This window comes from Lissotriton helveticus, chromosome 6, assembly GCF_964261635.1.
Source record: "Lissotriton helveticus chromosome 6, aLisHel1.1, whole genome shotgun sequence".
NCBI classification, from domain to species: domain Eukaryota; kingdom Metazoa; phylum Chordata; class Amphibia; order Caudata; family Salamandridae; genus Lissotriton; species Lissotriton helveticus.
This window is the reverse complement of record NC_136067.1, coordinates 689,404,870-689,417,267: the sequence shown is the minus strand read 5'-3', so window position 1 is coordinate 689,417,267 and position 12,398 is coordinate 689,404,870. Positions and strand designations below refer to the sequence as shown.

Here is a 12,398-nt window from a genome sequence, read left to right as displayed (position 1 = left end):
GGGAAATCTTGGTATAACAAGGAATGTCATATTGCAAAGGCCGAATTAGTTCATGCAATTAAAAATAATAAAATGTTGGAAGTTAAGGCGGCAAGGCTAAAATATAGGAGAATACAAGGGAAGGCAAAAGCCGTATGGGACGAAGAGGTTTGATCTATCATGTTAACTGCTTCCAAGAACGGCGACCAAACGTTATTTTGGAAAATAGTGGCCAAAGGAAACAAAAGAGAAAAAAAAGGATCCAGGGAGGTTTTCCTTGATGAGATGACCTGGATTGAGCATTTTACTGAGTTGTATGGAGCTCCCGATGATGATCGGGTTTCTTTTGAGGAAGAACTATTGCCGAACTCCAGTAATGATAAATTAGAATTTGACTTACAGGAAACCGTGTCGGCTATTAATTCAGTTAAAAATGGGAAGGCCCCTGGATTAATTAAAATTCCAGGAGATCTTTATAAACACGAAATAAGTGTTTGGGGCCCCTATATTAACTGTATATGTAATGCTATAGCTGCAGAACTTCCGGAGACATGGAGGGGGGCAGAAATCCTCACAATTTTTAAAAAGGGCGATAGGAGCGATCAGCGAACTATCGTCCAATTAGTTTAATGGATATTTTACAAAAGATTTATGCAAGGCATATTTTAAATCATATAAACATTTGGATTGAGGAAAAAGCAGTGCTTTCAAAGTTCCAAGCAGGGTTTAGGGCCAAAATAAGTACTATAGACCAGGTCCTCAGGTTTTGCTGCTTGTGTTGGAAATATGTAAATATAAGGAAGGGCCATTTATATGTAGCCTTCGTAGACCTTCGGGCTGCGTTTGACTTAATCCCACGAAAACTGTTATGGGAGACACTTAGCCGTCAAGGGCTACCAGCCAACCTTTTAGAGCAGATTATGAAGTTGCATGAAAACAACTATGCTAAGGTTTGGTGGGGCCCAGGAGGCGAGCTAACAAGTCAAATCCCTATTAAGAGGGGAGTTTGTCAACGATGCGTGTTGGCACCTACTGTGTTTTCATTGTTTGTTAAAGACATGCCTTCTTTTTTGGAAGGCTGTAACAATGATGCCCCAAAATTGGGGAGCGAAAGGGTCCCAGCCCTCCTTTTCGCTGACGATACCATACTTATATCGCAAACACCCAAGGGTCTAGAATGTCTTTTAAATACATTCCAAACATATTGCAGCAAAAAAGGCCTTGAGATTAATATTAATAAAACGAAGTTCATGGCTATAAACCCACATAAAACCTTTAGAGAAAAATTTATTTTAAATGGCCAAAAATTGGAACATGTTCAGAATTTTACTTATTTGGGTGTTTCTTTGGATGCTAATCTATCGTGGAAAACACAGATAGAAAAAAGTCAAATAACTCTAACCCAAAACATGTTACCAATTATGAAAAGGCACGAAAATAGCCTTAGCAACGCAGTCTCACCAGCTTTAGAGGTTTTTAAGTTTAAAGCACAATCAGCAACATTATATGGAGCTGAATTATGGGGACCCATGTGCGATAACGTTTTTAATGTTAGAGAAAATAAATGTGTTAGAGCTTTGCTAAGGGTACCTGTTTGGATACCACTAATACCACTCATTTTAGATCTGAATATGAAACGCACCGACCACCATGCGATTCTGAGACCGCTGATGCTCTGGGTTAGACTTTGGTCAACCCCTGAGTTGTTAGATTACAAGAACGGCCTCAAAGAAATAATGGATTTGGATAATTGTAATAGTATTGCATGGCTCAAGCATGTTAGAACTTGGTTAATTAAGATTGGTCTAGCGCATTTCTGGGATGACCCGTTAACACTAACTAGAATCTCAAGAAAAGTGCTAAAATCATCGTTCTGGGCACATATGGAACATAGCATGTTAAATAAAAGAGTGAAGAGTGAATAAAAGCAAGTTCCTTATGTTTAAAGATAGTGCTTGTTATGAATGTTTTTTAGATGAAGTATATCCTCCACTTGCTAAAACACTATATATGAAATACAGATATGGTATTTTGATGATAAATACAAGTGTAGCAAGGTGGTCAAGTAACAGAAATGATTTATGCACTTTATGCTCAGGCAAGGGTAAGGAGGATGATTTGCACATTCTGTTTTTTTGTCCGGCGTATGCGGCTCCCAGAAAAAGATGGATCTTACCACTTTGTTTAGACATAGGTGTAAGATCGTACAAAGAGGCAGGAAGGATTTTGAAAACCGATACTAGTCAGGTCATTATCTTTGGTATCAGTAGGTTTTTGTAGCTACAAATTTTATAAGAATCAAATCTAGCCTGATATGTTAGACTCCTTCATGAATATTATATGTTTATTTATTACATGCCTTTTTAAACTATTTAAATAAGGTTTTTAATGAGATGATATTTGCCCTCACAAATGCCTTCATGTAACTGCACTTTACCTTATTTTTATTTGATATTTGGCAATAATGTCATCCATGTTTTGATATATATATGTATGTGTTTTTTTTTTTAATGCATCTTTTATGGTACTGATGTACCGAAATAAAGATTATGAAATTAAATGAAAATGAATACAGCCCAAGGTTAAATTGTTTGTGGAGTTTCTGAAGTGATGTGTCGGTGTCTGCTCGTGCCATGTTGGCTGGAAGAAAATCATCCGTTCTTTTTCGAATTGCAATATTTTCCGCAACTTATAATTTACACTCTACTTTTCACAGGTTAAAGAAATGGAAGCAATTATCAAAAAGCGACATCCAAATTCTTTACCTGCGTTAATTTATGCTGCTGCTGCGGCAGATGACTCGAGCACGGCTAAGCCTCATGCGACATTGTTTTTGGAAAGACGAATCCAGAAGTTAGAATCCGAGCTTGAAGGAAAAGACGAGGACGCGAAGAAAAGCCTTCGAAGCATGGAGCAACAGTTCCAAAAAGTAAAGGTACACATTTCCATATTTAAATCTGCTAGCCGGTTACTGCAAGTTGACACAGAGTGTATTCTTCTGCTAGTCGATTGTGCGTATGCAGTTTCAAATACTTAACTCAGTTGGGTATTGATTGAAACCCGAATAAAAACTTAGGACATACGCTACAATTAAGATCTGACTGGCAGTTGGCACTTCATGTAATCTAAATGGAAACTCAAGGACAACTGTATTAATGCTGAGATTGGATTAGGTTGGATCTAGATAACCTCCAATGTATGTCCCCTCTGTTTTTGTTTTTTATTTTAAGAGTTAATAATCCATTTAGCCTGTTCATAATGACTCTATGGGAATTGGTTTTACCATTGATACTAGGAGGCCAACCTTTCTGGTGATTTCTGAGGTTTTATTTGTTAAGTAATGCCTTCCTATTGGTCTGATTTGCATGCTCGGGTTGCATTTCTTCTAGTATTCACTGTCTAACGGTCTTCCTCGTTCATTTTGCTGAATATTTATTCATGTGGAAATTACTCTGCAGACTAGCTGGTCCCTTATTGAAAGCAATAGGTAGTAAGAAGGTTCATCCCTACCCAGCCTCTCTCCCTGTCCCCCTGATAACCCTACTTCACCCTTGTTCTTCTGGTTCCTGTTCGATGTATGCCTGCTGTCCTTGTTGCTTTTACGGTAGGTAATTTATGCATCACATTGTGCTCCTAAAGTCTAAGAGTGCATCATGCTGCTTTGCCTATGGGTGAAAACATTAGCTCACTAACCTCTTTAATGGACTCATGATGTCTCTCGGACACTGGCTGCTTTACGTCTTTAGGGTAGCCATCTTGAAATGGTGACTGCTCTAAAGCCATTATCATACACAGATTGTTACAGGCCATTTAGGTTTTCCCTATTGTAGGAATACCTGTGATAGTTGTAATGGTGCTTACAATGTTGCTTACCATTCATTTAGTCAATCACCGTTTTCTTATAAAGTTAGATTATAATTGACAAACGTATAAAATCTTTAAAAGATACCTTTTGACATACTGGGATAAAACTGACAAAGTCTTTTTGCGAGCCTTGACAGAGCCTTTGTCAATCTGGTGCTCTCTTCCTAACTCAGAGAAAACATATTGTATCATCATGGGTCTGCTAAATGCTTGCCAGTTATTCATTGGCTGTGCGGCCTGATGAAGCGATGCTGACAGTGACTGCCTCTGACTATTGGTTGTCATGCCTTCCCCTTAATTACCACAGGAGCCAGGAGCAGGTTGCAACATGACCTTTATTCTATCATGCCTATTCCAACTGCCCCTTCCGTCCTTGTTCCTCCTATTCCTGTTCCTCCTCCCTAGCTCCGCCCCCCAACCACTAGACTGCATCACGACACGACATCTCCCCCCTTTTTAACAAATAAAGTTGATTCTCAGAGTGTCTATAGTTCCGTGATCAGCTGCACAGGGCTGCGGCCCGCCTGTTTGAGTCATTAAACACCTCTCCATTACAAACTCAAACTCGGTCTGTTTCTCAGGCGTCAGCAGGGTGCAGTCCGATGGAGGTACTTCATTGTGTCTTTCCGACTGTCTTGACAGGAGTGTCGCTTCTTGTGATGTGGCTGTTGATGGCTCCGCTAGATGTCGGCTGTCCGTTTCCTTTTGTGGTTCTTGTTTGAGTGACAATTGATCTCTTACACGTGTGTCCGTTGTTTTCGTTTTCTTCCGAGTGCCTGCATGCACTTCTATTTCTCGTTGTCTTATTCGGTCAGGGGCCTCCCTGTCTTCCTGTCCGTGGACAGGCATACCAGACGACCCAGGTGCACGTTTCCTTTCTGACTGATGATAGATAACTCTCTTTCTCCACGGGTTGGCCCCTCTGGGTAAGGTGACAGGGTGGTCCCTTCCCGCCCAGTGAGTATAGTCACCGGCATCTGTGCTTCGTTTGTGTCCCTTTTGTGTAAGCCTTGCTGACCCCTTCAGCGGTGACGGTATATTCTTCACGTCATGATGTTCCTGGGGCTGGCATGGCATGGTGTCTTGTGGAGAGTTCAGGCATTGCGGGTTGTTGGCCTGAGGAGTGTTGTTTCGGACTGGGGCGACGGTCTTTGCTTCCCCTGTGTTTTCAAGTGGTGGACACCGTGACCGTTGTCGGTACCAGGATTCTGTTGATTTAAGTGATTGTCCGGACATGCTTTCTGAATCGGTCGATGACGCACTCCTAGAGTCGACGCTGTCGAGGAGATACTCCCCTGGGTGCATCTCTTGAAGTGTCTTTTGTGTTATTGCTGTGACGGGTTTGTTGGCTAGCTCCGTATTTACTTTCTTGGTTTGGTCTTGGGATAATGCTCGACTCTTCTCTGTTTTCTCCTGATCACAGATGGCTTGAGCGTCTGCGTCTTGAGTCATTCGAGTGTATGTGTATATCGGTTTCTGGGGGTGGTGTGGCTTGTCCCCTCGCTTGTGTTTGGTCCTTTCCTCATAGTCGTTGAGTCGACTGTCGTCAGTCTCCTCTGTGTAATCTGTGTCTCTGCTTGATGGTTCTCCAGAGTAGTATGTTAGTTTCCGAATATAACGTGACTTGTCCCCTCGCCGGTGTTTGGTATTTTCATCATGACCATTGAGTAGACTGGTCTCGGTCTCCTCTGTGTGGTCTGTGTCACTACTTGATATGTCTCCAGAGTAGTTGTCTCCAGAGTAGTGTGTTGAGTGACTTCTCGGCGTTATGTCAATCCGGTTGTTCCTGGCTGTCCCAGTCTTTCGTACACCCTTGTCCATTGTCTTTTGTGTTGGTGACTCAGGGAGTTCCTTGTCACTTCGTCTTTCATGGTATCCTGTCTCTGGTCCGCCTTCATCCTCCCTCTCTCGGGTTTTGTTCGTCTCCTGGGCCTTCCTCGCGGACATGGAGGATGTCTCCTTGGATGTCTCCTTTCTTCTCTTTTTGTTTCCTGCTTCCCTGTCGCTTTGTCTCTCATGGTATCGTGCCTCTAGTCCGCTTTCGCCCTCCCTCTCTCGGGTTTTGTTTGACTTCTGGGCTTTCCTCGCGGACATGGGGAATGTCTCCTTTCTTCTCTTTTTGTCTCCAGCGTCCTGGTGGAATACTTCGGACACTTCCCTCGCTGTGACCCGCTCTCCAATCTCGGCTCTCCTGATGATCTCTTTTAGCGAGAACCGCCCTTGAATGATCTTGCGCTTGGTGTCGGGTTTTGAACAGCCTTCAATCACCCGCAGTCGGATTGCATCTTCATTTGTGAAGGTGTCGAAGTGGCAACCTTTCACTAGACGTTGCAGTCGGGTAATAAAGCTTGGTAAGGATTCTAATGGTTCCTGCCGTGCTGCGTTGAAAGCAATGCGTTCATGATCCATGTCCTCCATCTCGTAGAAGTGAGCGAGCAGTGTCTCTCTGAGTCCCCTATATGTCTCTGTGTCTTTTGCTAAAATTGTTTTGATTAAACGTCGGCCTTCGTGACCCACCAGCTGAAGCAGTAGTAGTCGACGTCTGCTATCCCTCCGCTCACCGATCGTTGCGAGGAATTCGTCCAATGACTCCAGCCACTTTGACCATTCAGGACCTAAACGGTGAGCGCTGGTTTGTGTCACTGGAGGAGGTACTCCAATGCAGGGATTGGGTTTGTGCGTGTCTTTCCTCACAGGCATGATGATGTAGTGTGCAAGCTTCAGGTAGACGGACTTGATTTCTTGAGATTAGCTTGGTCGCCACTCAGCCGTTGGCGGTCTGATTCTTTGTTCGTGGTTGTTGCGTTCACCAGGGCTCGTTCTCTTGTGTTTGCCAATGCATGTTGTGGTTTCCTCTAGTCTTCACCGCTGTGTGTTTCCTGCGGTCACTTGTGCTTGTTCCCTTATTCTATCTCTGGTTGACGCATGAACGAGGCTCTAATGGGATTGTTGGCCATTGTGGGCACGTTAACTGGAGGAGCTGGGCCTCCTGTATTTGCTGGGCCTGATATGTTGTTCCCTCCGGATGAGCTATCAGGGTTTGTATCGGACATCTGCAACTAACTGACCCTGGAAATCTGGATGGGAAATTGTCCAGGCTTTACTATATTGTTGCTGGCTTCACAACGGTCTTTTCTTTATGTTAGGAGGGTTTTTTTTTTGCTTTAAATGCGTGTTGCCCGCTTTTTCTTTCAGCAAAGTCCTTGGAAATGAGTGGCGCCTGACCTTAAGATGGCCGCCATCAAGGGTGCGTGGATTGGTTTAAGCGCTGGCGCCTGACCCCAAAATGGCCGCCGCGCGGGACATCGTGTCTCATTTGTTCTTCCCTTGCACCTGCTGCTATCTATGTTTGAACGCACGAGGAAGGTTGCGGGGTTTGGACTCACCCTCGCTCCGTGTTTGTTTCTGGCTCCTCGCCTTGTGTCTGGGACCGGGCGCTGTTCTCCAGCGCTACGCAGAGCCGATCGCTCGCGTCTGGGGACACGTGGTGGCAGCGTTCTGGCACACGCGCCCTTCTTTCAGCAGGCAGGCAGCGTTTGAAGGCACACTGGGTGGCGCTCTGGCACACGCTCTCCGGCTTCTCGGCGGACCGCTGGCACACGCGCCCTTCTTTCAGCAGGCAGGCAGCGTTTGAAGGCACACGGGGTGGCGTTCTGGCACACACTCTCCGGCTTCTCGGCGGACCGCTGGCTGCAGCCTGATCTTGCCTCCCCACTTCCCTCCAGGGACCCCTCGTGTTAGCAGGCAGTTTCTTTACTGGGGTGAGTGGCGGCTTTCAGCATCTTTCGATTTTCGCGCTCTTTCCGAGCACCGCATCGGGACCCCTGCAGGCTCTCGGGTGTCGGGCCACCCTCCGGGGACACACGGGTCGGCGGGCAATACCTCCGCTATGTTAATCAGGACACGGGCAGTAACTTCTTTGAAGCAGCGCTGATTCTCACGCTTTGGCAGCATTCAGGCACAGCGTGTGGAGCATTCCATTTCGCGCTCCTTACGTGTTGCGCTGACACGGGCTGCAGGCTCTCTGTTTTCTGGCCGTCCACGGGCGGCAGGGGTCTTGGGCAATGTGGGCTTTAGTTGTCATCCCATCCTCGTCGCCATTGTCATGCCTTCCCCTTAATTACCACAGGAGCCAGGAGCAGGTTGCAACATGACCTTTATTCTATCATGCCTACTCCAACTGCCCCTTCCGTCCTTGTTCCTCCTATTCCTGTTCCTCCTCCCTAGCTCCGCCCCCCAACCACTAGACTGCATCACGACACGACATCGGTCTCCCTCTGTTGACACCAGGACCTGAGTCTCAGTGCTAGGGCTTTACTTTCTGTGCTGGATTGGCTATGGACCTTCCTCCCAGCTAACTTGGTCCGCTCACACTACCCACCCACCACTGCACAAAAACATTGTTTTAAATGTAGGTTATTTTCAAGGCTTCTGCAGCACGTGTACCGATGTGGCTGTAGTGACAGAAGCCGTAGGTCTCGGGTGGGTACACAAGGCACCCACATCACATCTCCTGTACGCCATCGGTGCTGCAACACCAGAGGTTAATGCATGCCTGCTCCAGAAAGTGCAGGCCTTCCCCCGAACCAGCTGCCACCCCATCTGGAGGGGAAGGGGTGATTTAAGTTACAAAGAGAATGAAACTAAGGAGTCTCTGCAAATTATAGAGCTCCCAAGTTCATTGAATTGATTTATTAATACGGCATGTGTAAAATGAATCTCGTGTCCTTGAGCAACATTTTCATTTCCTTTCGGGTCTTTCTTTAGAATTATGTTTCATTTCTTTCACTGTCCCATAAAACACCCAACAAACAACACGGTTATTTTTGCAGCTATATTTGTCAAGATGCACTACAGAGCAAAAGTGTGTCGTTGGTGACAGAGGTCGTATTCCTTGCCTGCAACCTCTAATGAGACCTGCAGAGTTTGCAGCGATGATGACAAGGAGGAGAGCGAAATTTTATAAGACCACGTTTGTGACATTCATTTCAGTCAATCAGGATTTGTAAAGCCAAATGCTTCAGGCGCCGCTGCCAAGATCTGCTCGTGATCTGAGTCACTCCGAGACACCGGCAATGGATCTAGCGAGGCCTGACCTACATAATGTTCTGCTGGTGGCTCTTGATTTCAAATATGCTGCAGATGAAGCCTCACCTAAAATTAGCTGAGGTATTTAGCTCCTCGGCAGTGATTTGAGCTTTTCTCGAAATTAGATCTACTTTGTGTTCTGCTACTAAAGACAAACCAATTAGAAGAATCCACTTGTTTAGTTCATGGAATACTGAAATATATACAATATTTTGCGGGTGCACTGCGTGCCCGAGGAGCCTGGAGTATTCTGTTTTTAGTCATGTCTCACATAATTTGAAGACACAGTAGCTCAGTTTAGGGCTACCTGGTTCTGCGTGAGCTGAATTGCACTTCCCAGTTATTTCACGTTGGTTGCAACTGTTGTGTGTACAGTATGTTGGGGCAAAATCAGTGCACAAGTTATATAAAAGGAAGTGGGGGGACTGAAGTCAGACACGCTGCATGTGACATCATGACGCATGCCATGACGTCACAACGTAGCGCTTTAAAATAAAATAAATAGGAATCCGCATGCGCAGTTTCAAAGAAGAAGCAGCGATGGAGAAGTTTGCAGCGCAATAAGGTAAATTTTATTTAAGTTTATTTGTAACCTGTAAATATAATTTAATAAGGCGGGCGGGCTCGCGAAACGTAAATATCGCGGAGAGGCACGGAGATTGGTTCAATCTCCGTGCCTCTCCGCGATAGTCCCTTCCGCCCACCCCTAGTGGTTTGGAGTGGAATTATGTGGGTTGAATTGGAATTTTTAGTTGTGTAATATATTTATATGGTGGAATTGTGTTGCATTGTGAATAGATAGGGGTGAGAGCTGCACAGAATAGATAGGAAGATAGAGAGGGATAGGTAGTTTGTGCACGAAGTAGTGAATGTACTCCAGACAGAGGAACAGAAAGATTGTGTGAGAAAGAGAGAAAGAAGGGGAGGGCAGGCCATAGACACATAAACACTTAAGTTCAGGCCAGTACTTAAAACCAATAGCGACACTGAATAACAGCTAAAGGCCTGCTTAATTACTTTGCTTCTACACTTGGGGAGCGAGTGTGTAGCAAAATGACATTTTGCTTGCGGCACTCGGGCACTAAAATTCCGGTGCACTGCTAAGTTGAGCATATAGGTTCATGGTGTTGTGCAAAGGGGTGGACAGTTATGACAGTTTAACACCCAGGTTGCATTATACAAAGCATCAGTCATTCAACATGCCACCATTAGGAGCAAAAGAAATGAGATAGCATTTTCTAAAATTCAAATGCCACGGCAGGTGGGGATACAGTTGATGTTTGCGCTACGAGGGTAAATAGGTTGGTTTGTAGCAGGCTTCATTATCTAAACTTTTCCATCTACAGAACGTGAACAGAAAGGTGATGCACAGATGAACGTCTACCAACAAAACTGCTCAAAAACGCTGTTTCCGAATCCCTGTTTACATATAATGACTTGTAAGCAAAAAAAATCCGGAAGAATGGAATTTTCCCTGGAAAGTTTCTACATTTAGCAATGGCATGTGATCATGAACTCAAAAACTCTGGCCATCCTTAATTGCGCAAAGTCAGGAAAGAGACACTATAGAGGTGATTTGCGTAAAGACAACAAAGAAGTGCAGTTCAAGCCCCGTTTTGATAATATTCTGGACTATCTAGACAGTGTGGTCCTTGAAATATTGTTATGGCCGCAAACGTTGGTTGGTCTGTCTTTCTTTGGTTACGGTAGGAGTACGACCTAAAGTAGCGCAAAGACAACAAAGAGTGTGGTGAAGTGTGGTGCAAGTCTTGTTTCGGATAATATTCTGGTCAAACATTTAGACTGTTGTCGTCCTTGAATTATCGCTATGATCAGATGGTTGCGAGCTTTGGCAAGCCTGTCTTTCTTTAGTTCCTGTAGGCGTACGACTACGACCATAAGCCTCGTTCAGGCTGTTGTAGCTGATACATTTACAGTCGAACAGAGGGGAGCGAGGGGTAGGTCGTTTTTTGCAGTTATTTTGAATAACGTAATTGGGATGCTTTCTTTTGCAGCTGATTGTCACCCCTACAGAGGAGTTAAGAATTTGAGGCACATGCAGGGCAGAAGTGCAACCTAGCATACAGTGCCCTAGTGCCTGCGACGAACAGTGTCACTAGGCCCTTGCAGCACCTCCCCAGCACCTTCCATGGTGAAATACACAATTACAAAACAATTTGTTCGCAAGAGAAAAACACGATCCGTTTTGTACAGAAAAGAAAGCCCTTTCATCCGAGGAGTTGCAAAAAACATCAAACAGCTTCAATAAATTCATAAACACTACACATTAAAAAAACAATAGTCCGATTCGCAACAGAACAACCCCCTTTTACCCCAAACCGAAAATAAAAACAGTTTCAGACATGGAACTAAAACCAAATTGGAAAATAAAGCACGTTCATCCAAGGAGCTGCTAACACATCCTGCAGCTTACACAAAAACACTACAAATAAAAAATCGAAATGTGTAAGGCTTAATCCAGCAACAGCAGTCGGAGATAGCAACCACAGCGGTACTTATTATGCAGCAGTAAGGAGTTTGTGCAAACCGATGTAAAATAATCGGCAAAAATAAATAATACGTCAATAACACCCTTCGCGCGTCATTTTATTTTTCTAAATGAACGCTAAAGCAGGTTCAGCTAAGGCACGGAGGAGTCGGGGTTGAAGAACCAAAGTTATTATATCCGGCCCAGTGCACTGGCCTTCCATGGGAAGTGGTGGTGGAGGGAGAGCACCACACAGGCTGCCGTATTTAAAGATAAAGATTGGCATGCCGTGGGAGATGGTGACAGAGAGGTCACAGCACGGGTTTCCATAATTAAAGATGAAAAGTGGAGTGCCACAGGAGGTGGTGTCAGGAGGAGGGCAGCACAGGACGCGTTAGGTAAACAAACAGTGGCATGCCCCGAAGAATTTAAATTTTCAGATTAAAAGCGGGCATTTTGTAAATATTTCTCTGGGTGTTCATATGACTTCTGTTTTGCGAAAATGGAAAAAGTCTTCGTACCTTTCCTCTGCTTTTGGGCTTGAAGAAGACTCTATAAGCTGCATATTGGGAGAAGAGGAAGTACACACACGGACTGAGCAGACACGTTTGCGGGTTAGTCTCATCACTATTGCTCCCTTTGTCTGGGGCTGGAGGGGCAGCGAGAGCGTGAGGGTGCTTGGGATAGGGAAAAGAACCGGGAGCAGCGGCAGTCCGGGATAGCAACCGCAGAATTATTTTTTCTGTAGCAGTAAGGGGTTTGCTTGCAACGCAATGTAATAAAATTGGCGTAAATAACACCTTTGGCACGTCATTTCATTTTTTGAAATGAACACTAATGCAGGTTCATGTAGGCCACAGAGGAGGCGGGGTTGAAGAACCAACGTTATTTATAGCCAGCCCAGTGCAATCGGTCTACTGTTAGCACAGCATCTGGCGGTGAGCGGCCGTGGAAAAAAATAAACAAGGAAGTAGACCCT

The 12,398-nt window shown here is 44.9% G+C and overlaps 1 protein-coding gene across 2 annotated transcripts in view; it reads left to right on the top strand.

Annotated features, from left to right (window-relative positions):
• CEP162 (centrosomal protein 162) overlaps positions 1 to 12,398 on the top strand; it is a 977,479-nt gene that overhangs the window by 739,641 nt on the left and 225,440 nt on the right. For both annotated transcript variants that reach the window (XM_078648156.1, XM_078648158.1), the window contains one exon: positions 2,696 to 2,914. In XM_078648156.1, coding sequence (XP_078504282.1) covers positions 2,696 to 2,914 — 219 coding nt within the window. The remainder of the gene's footprint in view (positions 1 to 2,695; positions 2,915 to 12,398) is intronic.